The sequence below is a fragment of the Lissotriton vulgaris genome, chromosome 1_1, assembly GCF_964263255.1.
Source record: "Lissotriton vulgaris chromosome 1_1, aLisVul1.2, whole genome shotgun sequence".
NCBI classification, from domain to species: Eukaryota; Metazoa; Chordata; class Amphibia; order Caudata; family Salamandridae; genus Lissotriton; species Lissotriton vulgaris.
The window spans coordinates 1,517,284,546-1,517,302,509 of NC_141685.1; the positions used below are offsets into that span (position 1 = coordinate 1,517,284,546).

A 17,964-nucleotide genomic window follows, 5' to 3' on the forward strand; every position below is an offset into this window, starting at 1 on the left:
AGTGCTGTGTCCTCCCCTAAGGAGGTCGCCATCTCCTCGCGTCTGCGGCTAGTCCAGTTCAAAATCCTTCACCGGGTGTACGTCACTGGCCCCCGGCTTGTACGTATGGGCTTCTCGCCAGATGGCCTTTGTCGTCGTGGCTGCGGAGCCCCTGCTACTTTTCTGCATATATTGTGGGAGTGTCCCGTTATTGCCCCTTACTGGGAGAGGGTACATCGAGTGATGAGGGAGGTGACTGGAGTGGAGTTGGTTGCGGAGGCGCGTAGGTGCCTCCTCAATGTTTGGGAGCCGAATGATTATAACACGGCACAGACCCGGTGGGCTACACTGGGCAACATGGTCGCTAAACGGGACATAGCGCAGAAATGGGGATCCAACGTGGCCCCCCTGGTGGTACAATGGAAGGCCAACATGGACTGGTGTATGTTGCGTGAAAAGACTGTGTACACTGCCAGGGGGCGGCCTCAGACATGGAATAAGGTGTGGGGTGCTTGGAATGCTTACAGAGGTGATTTGTGTCTGCCACCGGAACCGATGCCCCGCGATGAACGCCTGTCACCGTAGACGTTGACAACGGCTATGCTACTCACGTTCTGTTTCTCCTGTTCTTCCTTCTCCCCCCCCCCTTTTTTCTACATCCTACTTAAGTTCTTTCTGAATCTTCTCTAGCCTCTGACGCCTCCTACTGACTCGTAGTCATTTCTCCTTCCATTGCCTTTTCCGCGCCCTCGGGCGCCTCTGTTCACGTTTCTGTTTAGTATATAAAATAAAAAACAACCTGCATTGTTCTGTCGTGAATCGCTTGGCACTATGACCGTTCTGAGACTTTGCTGCCTTGCCTCCGGGATGTTAGGCTGAATAGCTGTGTGCTTTACTATAATAAAGGTTTTAAAAATTTAAAAAAAAAAAAAAAAAGTCTCAGAACTGGACAAGTCGGGCCCAAGGATCCTGGGGATAATGCGCATATTTGGGGAATCCTCCGGACTATACATGAACCCCACGGAAGTCCACGCTGTGGGTACTGGGTGACCCCGAGAGGGTGGGCCCCTGGGCCTCTGCACTACAGCGGGCCGATGGCGGCATTAAGTATCTAGGGGTGTTCCTTTCCAACATACTGGAGATGGCATGGGAGAGAAACCTGGCACCGGTGTGGGTGCGAGCCCGAGCTGATACGACGCTCTGGTCGCGTACGCCTCTTACCATTTACGGCAGATCGGCTATCTTCAAAATGGTCACGCTCCCTAGGTTGCTGTACCAGCTTCAAAATCATCCCTACCCAATTGCGCCGAAATGGTTCCAGCAGGTGAACTCTGCGCTGGGGCAGATTCTTTGGGCGGGTGGAATGGTGCGAGTGGCAATTCGCAAATTCTTCCTCTCCACCTACAGCGGAGGACTGGCAACCTCCGATATACTGTCCTATTACCAGGTCTCTCAACTCCTCGTTCTGAATGATTACTGGTATGGGGACAGGGGGGACCCGGCTTATGCACTGGAGCGCGGCCTGATGGTCCCACAGGGCTCAACACTCAGCCCTCTACTTTTTAATATTTATATGACCCCCCGATCTATCTAGCAGAGAGTTTGGGTGCTAAAATTATGGCATACACCGATGACACCCAACTTCTCTTCACCTGGAAAGGCAATGATCTACAGACTGAGCATGCCCAGCACTGTTTGTCGTCAGTATTTGCCTGACTGGCCCAGGCAAGTCTGAAATGTAATGCAGAGAAATCCGAAATACTCCTTTACGGACAATTCCCCATAGGTTTCAAAGAATCATTGTGGCCCACCAGATCACCCTGCCCAAAAGGTGACTGAGGGTTAGCAAAAAACTTAGGGATTTGGTTTGGGGCAGATATGTGCTTCCATGAACAGATCACAAGATTGGCGGGAATCTGTTTTGGCACCCTCACAACCCTAAGAAAATTCCTTCCCCTCCTACCTACAGCTGCTAGACAGGCTGTGGTCAGGGCTCTCATACTCTTGCGCCTGGATTATGCCAATGCTCGATATATTGGCTCTCCTGAGTTTCTCTTAGGGAAGCTACAGGTGGTGCAAAACGAGGCGGTCAGGCTCCTCTTTGACATCCCGAGGAAACTAAGTGTCCGCAAACAACAATGCGACCTCCATTGGCTCCCGGTTTCCCAAAGAGTATGTTTCAAGGCCCTGGTCTTGGCTCATAAAGCCCTCCATGGCCCTTGTCCAGCCTACCTGAGGGCTAGGTTTAAGTTTCATCAGTCGGCGCGTCAACTACGCTCGGCAGCACTTAGAAGCCTGGTTGTCCCTAGGTTTCAGAAATCTCGCCTAGGGGGCAAATCTTTGGCGGTTAGAGCGACCAATATGTGGAACGCCCTGCCAAACCAATTACGACATACTCTGGATCTGACCAGTTTTAAAAAAACTATTAAAAACACATCTGTTTAAACAAGCCTTTTAGATTCCCGGTTTATGCTGTCTTTGTCTCTTCTACGCGCCAGGACAGTCTTGACTAGCAGTGCGCTATACAAATCAGCCTATAACATAACATAACACTCCCTGCATACCATTCTTTACTCGGCACCCCTGTTAAAGGAGCTACCGCCGTGCACAGGCCTGGTCTTCCGTATTTGGAGGCAATCACTGAAACGTATGGGGTGGTGGAATACCCTCACGGGGGAAACCCCGCTGTGGCATAATGGGCGCTTTCCAGAACTGGAGGCCCTGCAGGGCTTTAGGGGCTGGGATGCCATCGGGGTCTCGACCCTGGACGATGTGCTCCGTCATGGGACCCTTAAGTCTTTCGCAGAGCTTCACAGGGAGTTTGGTATGCCACGGACACAATTCTTCCGTTACCTACAGCTCCGTCATGTGTTGTCCTCCTACCTAGAGGGAGTGGCCACGCTTCCGGAGTTCAGCCCCCTGGAGGCCAGGGTCTTCATGGACGATTAGAGACCAAGAAAAAAGCGAAGATTTATCAATCTCTGGTCACCCACAGTGCGCCGGCTTTAGACGGACTGCGAAGGACGTGGGAGGAGGACATGGGCACATTATAAGAGGAGGACTGGAGAGAGGCTCTGGCGGCTCCGCGTGGGGCGGCAATAGCAATGCGTCTCCGACTGATACAGTTCAAGTACCTTCATCTGGTTTATTTCACAAGGGCCCGGCTGTGGCGGGCGGGTATGGTGGCCTCCCCGGAATGCCTTCGGTGTGGTCGGGAGGAGGGCACGTTCTTGCATACTGTGTGGTCCTGTCCTGTGCTGGATCGATTCTGGAGGGGGTGTACTCCTGCCTGGCGGAGGTTTAGGGGTGGCAGCTCCCGCGCACGCCCCAGTTCGTCCTTCTTCGTGTCATGGAGGGAGTTGGGGGTAATGCCTACAAGCGACACCTGTTACTCCTGGGGCTCACCTTGGCAAAGCGCGACATTGCTAGGAAATGGAAGGATGTCCAGGCTCCACCACTATCGGCCTGGAAAAACAGCCTGGACTTTAATATGGGGTTGGAGCTACCCATCTTCCAGGCTCGTGGCTGTCCACGCACACACTATAAAATATGGAAGAGGTGGGCTGATTATAGGGGATTGTGGTTGGATGTCCCGGCTGCGCCCGCTGAACTCCCTGGGGGGTGACCCAGGGGACATACGAGTAAGGGGCGGATGTGCTTGGGACGTGTAAGCTGGGGGTAGGTAGGTCTGCGTATTTATTTGTCAGGTCCTATGGCCCTATATTGTATTATGACCTGAACCCAATGGAAAGTTGAGCAAGTTGATGGGGGAGGGGGGATATAGTTCTTATGGTTTTTGTGTTCTTTTCCATTTTCTTTCATATGGCTCTAGTGATTCAGCTACTTGGTGTCCTTGCATGTATCCCTGCAGGGGATGCGCCCCCTGGTATTTGTTAAAGGCTGCGGCAGTGGTTTCTGGGGTACAGAGCCCTGCATACACAAAGTGCTATTGTGTGAGAACCTTATGTGATGATAGCCAGTCCCGCTGGAGAATACATGTGAAGGGTAGCGCTCGATAGCGATTGCATTGACTGGGGGGATGTCAAACTGTGTAATGGACATTGTGAGGGAGCCATTGAGCTCAATATTGTATAATGCAACATACTGTAAAGATCATAGAGCCACGGGGTGCGGGGGGGGGAAGGGGGTTGGTTTGATATGTATTCCATGTATTCATTGTGCCTTTGAAATGACGACTGTATGAATTACAGGCTCAGCATCAGTAAAATGGTTACTATGCACGTACAGCTGGAGACGCCCCAACAGCTAGTATGGGGGGGAATATCCTGGTTGTGATATACTTATGGGTGGGGGCGGGTGTCACCTAGATATGCGAATGTATGGTGCAATGTTTCAGGATGTACTGTGTCGTTTTCTGTTACTCAATAAAATGTGTTTTAAAAAAATAAAAAAATAAAAAACACGTTTAAGTCTACTTCAGAGCAGATGTTAGGATCCGGCATAAACCGCAATTAGCGAGAGTTTTGCTATCGCTCTTTAAGTCCAGGTCCACCTTGTAAATACGGTACAAAAGGGGGTGGTGATGGACGGAGCATCTGAATCAATCAAACACTCACACCCAGTCAAAAGATCTGGGTTTAATCCATCACCGTTCTTTAGCCCACTCTGCCACCCCAGTTCAGACATGGCTATATGCAAATCAGTCTGACCCTGTGCCTCAAGGGAACAGTCCAACCCGAACTGCCAAGCCATGTCTTCCCTGGACCGGAAACAAGCTTCCGAGGACCGGTTTCTGGCATTCCAGCCGTCTTCAGCCCGGCTTGCTTGAATCCAGTGGCAAAGTGAGCAAAGGACTCACGTCTGAGCATACCCTGCCACACTTATGGCGGCCAAAAGCGGTACAAAAGGGGGTGGTGATGGACGGAGCTAAAGAATGGTGATGTATTAAACCCAGATCTTTTGACTGGGTGTGAGTGTTTGATTGATTGATTCAGATGCTCCGTCCATCACCACCCCCTTTTGTACCACCTTGTAAATACAACGCTATTGTCGCACCTCCCTCTTCCATGTTCTATTGTCATAGGAACACCTACTTTGCCTCTGGGAACGCCTACATTGCAACTCATTGGAGATGCGAGGCGAGCGGTTAGCAAACCGGCTGCTAACATGCGTTAATGCATCTTAGTGTCGCCTAGTAAACAGGGCGATATAATTTTCACCGCATTTTTGGCTTTTTTTAAAAAAATGCGGAGAAATGGCCCTTGTTCATATGACCTCAAGTTTGTTATGACAGAGTGGGAACCTCGACTCCCGCCCTGCCATAACAAACAGCAGTGTCCCGGGGGTAGGCACCCTGAGACACAGCAGGAGCCGGCCCGGGGGGGGGGGGGGGGGGGGGGGGGGGCGGTGTTCCCCAGGGCCCTCATCTGCTCCAGAATGGGGGCCCCTCCCACAATATAAAAAGCCCCAGAGGGTGGCTTAGAGGGACCTTTGAGACCCCCCACCCATTTTTTTGAAAGCCCCGAAGAGTAGCCGTCCCCGGGGCTAGAGGGGGCCTTTAAAACACCCCCCACCCCTCAACCTAAGTATTTTACTGGGGGAGTACCTTGGAGCCCCCCACTCAAGAACCAAGGGCTACCTATTTACCAATTTTGGTGTAATTCTGTTCAGCAGTTCAGGATAGGAGCGGACCACCAGTTTCGAAAATTTCGTGATGATTCGCCAACCGGCGCCAAAGTTATTCCAAATAGAATGTTGCGGATTTCCTATGGATAATAGGTCCTAACTATAACTACCTACTGGCGATCGCCAGTAGGAGAGAGTTATATATATATATATATATATATATATATATATATATATATCCAACGTACAGGAGGCACACAGCGAGAGAAGCCTCAGGAAGTTTCTTTAAAGTTTTTATTTATTGTCGGCAACTTGCAAGCTGTCAGCCTCACGTGTAACAGACATCAGTAAATCACAGCGCCAAACGCGTTTCAGGAATTCATTTCCCTTCGTCAGTGGCAGTCCGGGCAAAACAAAGTCACGTTAATGGTGCACAGTTTATAATCCAACTAACCGCCCAGTGGGCGTGGCTGTCACCGCAGCCTCATGGTCGTTGTAGTCCACCTCATTATTCCCAAGTGGGTGCACTTTGATTCGTCCAAAAATTAATTAAAACACAATGTTCAACCCCAGTGGGTAGATGTACTGCTCAGGTAAGGTGCCAGCCCCGCTTTGCAGCAGTCGACTACAATGTGAGTGCCAGTCCTGAATTGGCACCACACACTACCTTCCTCCCGTACTTTTTCCAGCTCCAGGTATTAGCCAGAACGGGTCCGCCAACCAGCGATGGGCCTCTCTCCTCGGCCGTGCAAAGCCGAAAATATCCAACGTACAGGAAGCACACAGCGAGAGAAGCCTCAGGAAGTTTCTTTAAAGTTTTCATTTATTGTCGGCAACTTGCAAGCTGCCAGCCTCACGTGTAACAGACATCAGTAAATCACAGCGCCAAACGCGTTTCAGGAATTCATTTCCCTTCGCCAGTGGCAGTCCGGGCAAAACAAAGTCACGTTAATGGTGCACAAGTACGGGAGGAAGGTAGTGTGTAAAAATCGAACTTGCTCAGCATCATGGCCCACTGAAGGGAAACAAGGTATTTAATTTCATGCACGAAGCAGAGCCCACTTTAGGGTGTAAATTAACTCTGAACTTGACTACAAGTCCCAGCCTGCATTCACGAACTGAAGTAATTAATCAGGCCCACTGAGGGTATTTAAATGAGCAGGCTGTGAGAGACATCTGCAGAATGCATGCTGAAACTCCATGATTAAGAGGCAGACAGCCTTGAAACGCGTCGGAGAACATTTTCATGAAATGCTACAGCTTGTTTTCCAATTTAAATAAACCGAGAGGTGCTTTTGAAGTCGTGTGCGCTTCCAATGCTTTTGGGCACTTTGGACTGAATATATATATATAGGTTACCAAGCCGCGTTCCTTAGCATCAAGGATGGCACTGACTCCGTGAGTCCGACTCAAGTTACATTTTATTTTCCAAAAGCTGCTTACAGACGCGTTTCGGCGGAAGCCTCCGCCTTGATCACTTCATCTACAACAAACAAAAATGCTGGTATATATGCACACACCCACGTACTCCACAATAGGTGAAAACAGTTAAATCACTGTGATAGGTTACTGGTTGGTATGGTTACCCTCGTTTAGTCATGTTAGAACTACCAGTGACATAAAAGAGTTCCTCTGTGATTAACCCATGGAAATCAACGCATCAACATAATCAAAGTCACTGAACCAAAATTAATATAAGATGTAATACATATCAATATAACGTGATATAAAATAAAATTCAAAATCTAACATTAGCAATTCAGACCCTTACTATATTACATGGTCAACAATGATTTGTATAATTTATATAACCTTCGGGTAAAAGGTGTGGCAGACAGGTTTATAAAGCGGCATGACTAGATCTCCGCAAAGCAAAATCACATTTAAACATGAGCAGAGTGCGCTTGCTGGCTAAGGTGTGCATAGCGTGGCGAGGACATAGATACAATGTTACATCTGACGGTAAAGTACCGTATATGCATGATAGTATGTACCCTAATGACAGCCATATTGAACGTTGCATATATATATGTAAAATATATGTCAAAATCTAAAGGTGTCAAATCATGGCAACACAGAAGACCAACACAACTCGAACATGCGAGCCTCTTCTCCAAGTAGAGTAATAACCGTATAATACAATGAAATGGCATTCTATGGCTACAGGTTATACATTTTAAGTTATACACCATACTACATGAAAATATTATTAAATGAAAATATCCTCTCCAATGCTTATAAAGTTACATGTCTTAAATTTCACCTGTATTTGCCCATACCCGAGGTTGGATACCTAGGGACCATGTGTTAATAAGACACAATGAATTACGGTGGTACCAAACACCCAGACCTTAACATGAAATATACACGTGGCGATGTAGATGATAAAGGAGTGGGGAAAAAGGGAAAAACGGAAGTACTAATATGCTGATTATAAATGAACGGCCAATGCTTCATCGGCATTGAGCCCATTAGGGATCTTGGAATCTAGTAGGATGATGTATCTAGATTCCAAGCGCCTTAAGGCAAGTCTGCGATCCCCTCCTCTGATGCTTTTGGCAATACTATCAATGACGAAATATTTAATGTCATTGCTATTGCCAGCGTGCGCTTTGTTAATATGCCTAGCCAGTGGGTAGGTTTCATCGTTGTTACTTATGGCTCGCAAGTGTTGCAGAATTCGGACATGTGCCGGATGGATAGTGCTTCCGACATATCTCTTACCACATTTGCAAACAAGAACGTACAACGCGTACTCTGTCTTACAGTTGTACAGACCTCTGATGACATAGGGTTTGTTTCTAAAAGGAACAATTACTTCCTTGGTGTTGATACCTTGTTTGCAGGCTTTACATTTGGAGCACTTGGTGAAACCTCTCTGGTTACTTAGCCAATTCGGTGGCTTGGTTATAGTAGGTGCACTGACAACCAACTGATTGCGCATTGATTTAGCCCTTCTAAAGGTGATACGAGGGCTTCTACCACACCATTGTCCTATTACAATATCATTGTGTATCAGTGGCCAGTGTCTCTGTAAGATTTGTCTCACCTGGCTGTGATAGGCATTGTACCCCGTTATCAATCTAGGGATGTCTGAGACTGGTTTGGCTGGTTGCTCTTTTTTTATTTTTGTCTGAGAATAGAAGATCCCTTCTATTCACTTTCCGGCATTTCAGTTCTGCCCGGGCAAGAGTTTGTGGTTTATAACCTCTTTTGCTCAGTCTGTCAAATAGATTGGCTTTGGCCTCTTGGGTTGCTGCCTCAGTACTACAATTCCTAGTCATACGTAGGCATTCTGCATACGGAATTGATTCTTTTAGTTTCACTGGATGGAAACTTTGTGCATGTAGCACAGCATTTCCTGCAGTAGGTTTCCTGTATGGTTTGAATTCGGTTATTTTCTACGTACAGTTATATATATTTTCTTTTTACCCCTTAAAATACTAAAATTACCCTTACTACCTCAGTACCCATACCCTCTGAACCCTACCCTTACCACCTCAATTCCCATACCCCGTAAACCCTAAACCTACCCTTTCTACCCTAAACCCCATACCCACGGAACCCTAAAATCTCCCCTGGCACCCTAATACCCATACCCACTCTGAACCCTAAAATTAGCTTTGGCACCACAAAACCCATACCCACCCTGAACCCCACAATTACCCCTGGCACCCCAACACCCATACCCAGCCTGAACCCAAAAATTATCCTCGGCACCCCAAAACCCATACCCACCCTAAACCCTAAAAACCCATACTTCTCTAATACTTACATTTGAAACGCATATCCTTTTACCATTCATGCCTTCACACAGAAATTTGCGCTGTCAAAATTTGCTTTGTACTGGCATGTGATGTAAGCCGCTTGCATTGTAACAACAGCATTGCAATAGCAATGTATTGTAATGGTTGTTTCCCGCATCTGAGAGGGAGTCAGTTGTGACTTTGGCCCGTTGATAGTGAACCCTAGCGAAGGCAGGAGGTTTGCTGTAGCCTGGAAGCAGGAGACCACTGCTTGGGGCGAGCTCGCCTTCAACAACCAGTCGTCGAGATAGGGGAAGACTGGAACCCCCTGATCTCCGCAGATGGGTTGCGACCACCGCCAACACTTTTGTGAACCCCTGAGGGGCGCTGGTGAGGCCAAAGGGGAGCACTGCAAATTGAAAGTGTTTATGACCCACCATGAACCGCAGGTAGCGACGATGGGCAGGCAGGATGGGGATATGAAAGTAGGCATCCTGCGAAGGCCATCGCTTCCATCCAGTCAGGCCCTGAGCAAGATTGAGCATCTTGAATTTCTCCTTTTTGATGCAGTAATTGAGGGCTCTGAGATCTAGGATAGGACGAAGGCCTCTGTCCTTCTTCGGGACCAGGAAGTAGCTGGAATATCAACCACTGTCTACTGTGGGCCTAGGAACCCTCTCTATAGCGCCTTTGGCCAAGAAAGTTGAGACTTCCTTGCAGAGCAAAGCACAGTGATCCACAATCAGCCGATTGTACACTGGAGGCATAGATGGAGGGGTAGTTTATAGGAGAGGGAGTAGCCCCATTGGACTACTTGCAACACCCACCTGTCTGATGTAATGTTTTGCCAGTGGTGGAGATGACAGCGTATTCTACCACCGACTGGTCGAGAATGATCCTGGGGGATTGGACTAGGAATGTTTTGTGGTGGAGGAGGGGATGGCGGCTTGGCTCGACTTCTGGTTTCATGACCCAGGAGGCTGGGTTGAACCACGTCCATGGCCCCCGCAGAGGTTGCTGAACCTGCAAGCACCCTCTGGTCAGTGTAGGGTTGGTGTGGGTGGTATGCTCTTCCACAGCCACAAAATGAGTGAAAATTTGATGAAACCCTGGGGGCGGTAGTGAGGCCCAAAGACTTGACTGTGGCCCATGAGTTCTTAAAGCACTCAAGGGCAGAATCACCTTGTTGCCGAAGAGACAAGAGCCATCAAAGGGCATGTCCATGAGGTTGGTCTGGACATCCTCCAGAAAAAACAGATGTTCTCAGCTAGACGTGGCGATGTACTGACACCGTTGTGGAAATCACTCTGCCCAGCGAGTCCGCCGTGTCCAAGCCACATCTGATGGCGAATTTAGCTGTGTCCCTTCCGTCTGATCTAGCTTGGGAGAGTAGAGCCCGGTCCTCCTCCGAGACTCTGGGTAGCACATGCGCTACAGTATCCCATACGGAATGGGAGTTACAGCCCAAGAATCATGCAGTGTTCACCGACCACAATGCTAGGCTGGTGGAAGGAAACATTTTCTTCCCAAAGTTCTCCAGCCTCTTGGATTCCCTGGAAAAGGGGCGCAGAAGGAAATGCGCCAGCAGAAGTGGAAGCCTAGACCACCAAGCTTTATGAGTGAGATGGGTGGTGAGAAAAGCTGGATCGCCCGGTGCGGGGCGATATCAGTGGCCGATCATCCTATTCAAAGGAGCTCCTGTGCTGGGTTAAGCCATGTCCCCAGAAGGACATCTGTTAAGGCCAAATTGAAAGGCAGTAGGGGTTCTGCACTCAAAACCCCAGGCTGCAGGACCTCTGCTAAGATATTTGTGCTGACCGCGACTGTAGGAAGCTGCAGGTCAAGGAACTCACCAGCCCTACGCACCACCTTGGCAAAAGATGTTCCCTCCTTCATAGCCAGGGTAGAGCATGCTAGTGTCTGGGGAGGTGTCCAGACAACTGGCTTCACCCAATTCCTCATACCAGATCATATCTTATCGTTGTGGGATTTCTAAGTGACCCCTGCTCACCCTCCCAATCCTCTGCTTCCACTCCCAACCCTTCAGAATAGGGCAGAATGAAACGACATGGAGTCGAAGGGCTCCGTCGGCGCCAGTCTCGGATGGCGCCCGACCGGCTCCGTGCACTTAGGAATGAGGATAAAGGAGGCACTGCCGGCGGGCTCCTGCGATGCGGAGGACCTTGTCGTCGGACGCAATGCTGAGGAAGTTCGCTTTGGAGGTGCGACTGGCATCATTCTGGCAATGGGTTCCGCCAGGAGGCAGTGGCGCCAGGGGCAGAACTGCTGGCATGGAAACCACAGGGGCCCCTCCGTTCTGAGCCTGCATGGCCCAAAGGTGTGCTGGCAGGGTCAGGATGCCAAAATATGGCGCACATGCCAATAAAATTCTTTCAGCTGGGTGTGGTTCGCTTACGGCCCCAGAAAGGGAAGGAAACGCAGAGCCGACCCAGGCACCCGCTCCGCAGAGTGGAGGCTCGAACGCTGAGGTTCCTCTGCCACGTCGTGAGACGGGCAGGGAGAAGTTTAGGCACGCTTGGACGTCTTGTATTTCTTGTAGTGCCTCTTACCAGACTTGGACAAAGAGGATTTCGACATACCAGAGCGTTGCTTGGTCCTTCCTCTTGACCGAGACCTGGATCGAGACCGAGACGGACAAGGCGATGCAGGACGCTGGGCTGCGAAAAGCTTTACAGACTACTCCCTCAAAACCTTTGATGCCATGGCCCGGCAGTCTTGAGCACAACTAAGAGTCGTGGTCATGCTCTAGGTTCCAAAGACAGACCAAATGGGGGTCTGTGACCGACATGGCGCAGTGACAGGCGCCACATGGCTTGAACCTCAAAGTCTTCTTACTCGACATGACACACCTGCACATCAACGTAGTCAACAAAAAGTCTGTTAAAAAATTACAAGGGGTAGCTCTCTTCAATGGATCGGAGCTGATGGTGTGAAAAGAAATGACGTTAGTGTGCTGGAGTGGTTGTCATATTGATGACGCGGACATCATGATGACGTCACGTGGAGTCGACTGACGCCACCTACTGGCGTGCAAGAGTACTGCTAAGAAGAAGAATACGGATCCAGCCAGACGCCTGGAAGTTCAAAGGTAAGGAATCTGCGGCTAGATGTGACTATCAGATAGTTCTTTTATAAAATACCTCGGAATACTAAGAAGAGTGCTATTTTTATTTTACACAGTTATCTCTGGACTAGGCTTGAAGAGAATGAAAGTGGATCTTTATGTTTAAGCTACAAATACATCACAGTTAAGCATAGCAACTGAAAGTGTAGCATAAAGTTGCATAATGTGATATCCAATTAAACACAGTAGGGTGCGCACTATAAAACAAATTCATACAGTGTACAGCATAAAAGTTGCAAAATAGTTTCAGCATAATGGCCAAGACTCGAACCCAGTTTCCCAGATTCAAGGGGGACCGCCCTAGCCATTAGGCCAACTCCTCTCCCCACTCCCTCCTCTCCTCTCTCTTGAGACCAAACATGTAATTCTTTGGGAAAGAAGACATTATTCAAATAGGAGAACAAAGTGGGGCTGAGAGATTGAAAAGAATGTGGGGTTGAGCATTAATTAATGATTCAGACACAACCTTTCTGAGTTTCTAGACTACTTTAAAAAACATTAGGTGACACTTCAGTGTGCGTCAAAAGACAAAGCTGAGGTGTGGAAAACACAATATAGAATGTATGGTTTGTCTTATACAAGGGGCTTCAGTTTAATGAGACCAGCTCTATGCGCTCCTAGGTCCTTTGTGAATATCATATATTGTGCCCTTAATACTGTGATGTTTTTACAACACAGTATATAAAATACTCTCTAAGCAAAGCTGTTCACCAGTTGCTCAAAAGGGATGTTATGGTGATGAAAAGATGATCTACTATGGTCCAACCCTGACAAATCATGGTTGGGGCATTGCACACAGCCGTCCTAAGGGTATATTGTAAACACACAAGCGCTAAAGTTACCAGTGTATGCAAATAGGAAGCATCCAAGGTCCCAAAACTATTCCCTGGAGGCAAATGTAGACTCTAATATTTTGGTGTCCTCCATCTGGTGGGCTCTGCCGAGGACTTACACTGCACCATCAACTCTAAATGATGCAACTAGTTTTTATAGTCATATACAACCTCTTTGGCTTACACAGTCCACACACTACCTGCCAAAATACTAAAAGTGTATATCTCTAACTAGGGTTAATGTATAGGGTAAAATCAGATCTTACAAAGTAAGGCGAAAGGCAGTGATCAGTTTAAAGCAACATTTGAAACAGTGTATGAAGACATACACACCATCTGTAATCCCTGGAAGTAAATATCCGTACAGACAGCACAAGAGGCAGCCATTTCAACTAACAGTACATGAGCAAGATCTTCAAGTGCTTTGGCTTGTCTTTTTAATGGATCAAGCTTGACTTGATCTTAAACTGTCAACAGGAATTATTCAAATATACTCTAAAACGGAAAATATTAAGAAAAGAAAATCCGTTTTTGCTAAGCATCAATGCATGTCAACAGCCTACCTGTTTTTTGTATGGCGTAATCACGCCAATACTTTTTGCTGAAACAGAAGTTGTAACATGTTTAGCAAGAATGCAGCAGTAACGCATGACCTGAACTGCTTCTGTTGGGTTAAACCAGGAAGGATTGCATCCTTCACGTGTTTCGGTACCCTGCGAAATAAAAATTTCCCATAGGTTACTTTAGCCTGAATTGTTTGGCAGTACTGCCTATGTTCAGTGTTATCAAATATATGAACTTTCAAGATATAACAATGCATGAAAAAGATCAACACAAACATCTGTGGCTAGAAGACAACTATAACAAGTTATGGAAACACTTAAAAAGTCACAAATTGTTGTCAACATTTTGTTATTTCTATGTCAAGGTGAATAAGTTGCTTACTTATGGTAACGCCTTATCTGGTAGAGACTCCATCTAGCCACAGATTCCTTACCTTAGAATATTCCACAGGCTTCAGACTGGATCTGGATATTTGTTTGTGAGCAGTACCCCTGCGAGCCAGCAGGATGTGCTTTTTGGCTCTGTGTGGCATCGGAGGCGGCATCCGTGGTGGAAATGATAATTCTATATAGACCCAACCAGGTGTGCTGGTATCATTTACTTTTCAAGACTTTCCACACCAGAAGTGCGGAGCCACGGAGTACACTGACCACTGGTGTGGAAAACATGGGCCCGGAGAGTGGAAAGCCCTGTCCCTCAAAATCGGTTCATAGAGGGGGAGGATGAGTGGGTCGGTAAGGAATATGAGGCTAAATAGAGTCTCTAGCAAATAAGGCGTTACTGAAGGTAAGTAACCGGTTCAACTGTGAGAGACTTTTAGCCAGAGATTCCTTACCTTAGTAAAGATACCCAAGTAATATCTCCCAGAAGGTGGGTCTGTGGACCAATTTCACATGAGGAAGTCCTGCAGGATCGAACAGGCAAGACTGCCCATCCCTACAGACCTGACTGTCCTGGCAGTAGTGTTTGGTAAACGTGCAAGGAGCCCACTTGCCACCTTGTAAATGTCCAGGACCGGAACTTCGCCTACTAAAGCAGTGATAGCAGCCTTAGCTCTGCAGGAATAAGCCCGTAAACCCTCTGGGGGCTGCTTCGTACCCAAAACATTACATATCTTTATACAGAGAACAATCCATCATTTCTTTGCTCTAAAATACCCCACGAAAAGTTGGTCATCCACCCGAAACTCTTGTGTGTGGTCAAGGTAGAATGACAATTCTCTTTTAGCGTACAGATAGTGAAGTCACTCCTCTTCTTTGGACGGATAAGGCAGAGTGTAAAAAGTTGGCATAGGGATGTTTTGGCCTACATGAAATGGATTGACCACTTTTGGAAGAAAGAAAGCCCTCGTACGAAGCACCAGTTTGTCTGGGTAGATGTTCAGGTAAGGAGGCTTGGATGACAAGGACTGAAGCTCACCGACCCTCAGGGCAGATGTTACGGTCACCAGGAAGACTGTTTTGATGGTAAGGAGCCTGAGAAGACAGTTATGTAAGGGCTCAAAGAGAGCACACATCAAGAATGTCAGGAAAAGATAAAGGTCTCACTGAGTCATGATGAAGAGGGAAAGAGGGAACATACACTGCAAACCTTTAAAAAAACTATGTACAATAGGGGAGTGGAAAAGGGAAGATTTGTTAGGCAACTGCAGAAAAGAAGACATTGGAGAAAAATATCCCTTAAAGCCCAGAGCAGAGCCCTGCTAGGCAAGTGAAAGAACAAACGGAAGACCCTGAAATAGGGGAGAAGAAATAAGGGGGGTCTTTGAAAAAATGTTTAGAGACCGTCAACAGCTACTATAGATCAATGGAATGTTATCCCACTAACTTATCAGTAACCAGGAGTCTACCTTCCACCAGGAGGTGGGTCTCTTAAGACAAAGACAATGTGAGATCTGTTACAACTACGAGGAGTGATCTAAAATTACCTCCTGTCCCAAGGCAAAACAAATGTTTTAAAATATGGGCACGGGTAAGGTTAAAAAAGAGATAAAATGTGTTTAGGAAAATAGAGGGTGTCCCTCACATCAACATACATAACAGGGCAACATGTTTCATCCTACTTGCATCCATACGGGTTGATGGCTTTCATCAGGATCATTTGATTGGATAGGTCCCTGCTGTGTGCCAGTCGGGACACTACCCTGTGGCTTGCAATGTATCAGTTATGTTCACTCTGTGAGAGTGTTGGAAAAAACACTGTTCTTCTCTAGAAAAAGAAAAAAGTCAAACATACATATATTCACATATAGACTGTTCTTATTTGGCAAAATAGGTATGTGACAAAAAAACAACCTAGGCAACCCACACTGGACAATGTAATATAGTTAAGGACAAGTGGCTACAAAAGGTTAGGAAAAATATATGTTTTTTTATTTATTCTGAAGCTTTTAAAATATGACAAGTAGCACAAATAAAGAGAGAAACATTCAACATCAGTAAAATCATATATTACACAATGGAAAATTAAAAAATTCATATAATGGTAACAATTAATGACAACATATGTGAAAAAAGTTTAAAACAGAAAGTGGCAAATTGAGTCTCTACGCGTGTTTCGGCGAACCAGCGCCTTCTTCTGGAGTAGCCACACAAGCTAGGTAATATACAAGGTTTGCGTCACAGGTCGATGGAACGTTCAGTTGATTTCTAGATATTTTTCTGATTAGTTGATGTAATTTAGATGCTCATGTATTATGGTCTAACTTGGTATATCCCGCCTGCCGGATAAATCTTAACTTTGATTTTTGATCAATTTTGTAGATCACAGAACTCTCAGTTTAGCAGGATAGCTATCCTGCTAAACTGAAACGCCGTTCGCCGCCGCTGTTAAACCGCCATCCTTCGCGGCAATCCCGCCGCCGGACTCCTTTGAGCCCTGCTGCTATCTACAGACAGGGAGTTTCCGTCTATTATCAACAAAGAGCTCTGCCGAGCCACTCGGGCAGGGAGATCTTTTAAACGAAAACACCTTCTATCCTTGGTGCATCTAAAACAAGCCTCTTTCCATGAGCACCTACAGTTAAACTTTAAGGGAGAGCTTTTTAAACCTTCAACTTAATAGAGCCCTGCTGAAAACTTCGGGCAGGGAGACCTTTTAAATACCTGAGAGTTCTGTGATCTACAAAATTGATCAAAAATCAAAGTTAAGATTTATCCGGCAGGCGGGATATACCAAGTTAGACCATAATACATGAGCATCTAAATTACATCAACTAATCAGAAAAATATCTAGAAATCAACTGAACGTTCCATCGACCTGTGACGCAAACCTTGTATATTACCTAGCTTGTGTGGCTACTCCAGAAGAAGGCGCTGGTTCGCCGAAACGCGCGTAGAGACTTAATTTGCCACTTTCTGTTTTAAACTTTTTTCACATATGTTGTCATTAATTGTTACCATTATATGAATTTTTTAATTTTCCATTGTGTAATATATGATTTTACTGATGTTGAATGTTTCTCTCTTTATTTGTGCTACTTGTCATATTTTAAAAGCTTCAGAATAAATAAAAAAACGTATATTTTTCCTAACCTTTTGTAGCCACTTGTCCTTAACTATATTACATTGTCCAGTGTGGGTTGCCTAGGTTGTTTTTTTGTCACATACCTCATTTTCCCTGGCCTAGGAACTTTTGTATCCGAATCCTCAGGGGGTCCTTGTTAAATACACGCGGCTTATTTGGCAAAATTACATACATTTTTGTAATGTAATTTACCTGATTGATGGTCTTATAATTTCCTCTTTGAACTCTAAGGGAGCACTAACAAAATGCCTTTTGAGACTATGAAATATAAAAACAAAACATTCAGGTAATTGATTATGGTCCAACTTTGGGCTGAAGGTCGAAAGCTGCCAACTGTCACCACTCACTCTCCAGGCAAGAAGGTAGAGGGTTGACAGGTTCTGGTGGAAAACCCTCACCTGCTGCTGCGACGGAAGATCCTCTGAAGAGGCACACTGATCGGAGAACCAATGGTAATGCTCAACAGCTCAGGATACCAGACTCTCTAAGTCCAATCAGGGGCCACAAGAATGACTTGGGACTCGGTTGTTCATGATCTTCTTGAGAACTCTAGGCAGGAGTGGTATGGGCGTAAAGGCGTACAGAA

General features: G+C 46.6%; 1 protein-coding gene across 2 annotated transcripts in view; it reads right to left on the reverse strand.

Annotated features, from left to right (window-relative positions):
• The window catches only part of MOV10L1 (Mov10 like RNA helicase 1), a 1,040,774-nt gene that overhangs the window by 286,679 nt on the left and 736,131 nt on the right, over positions 1-17,964 (reverse strand). For both annotated transcript variants that reach the window (XM_086967454.1, XM_086967456.1), the window contains exon 22: positions 13,853-14,002. In XM_086967454.1, coding sequence (XP_086823580.1) covers positions 13,853-14,002 — 150 coding nt within the window. The remainder of the gene's footprint in view (positions 1-13,852; positions 14,003-17,964) is intronic.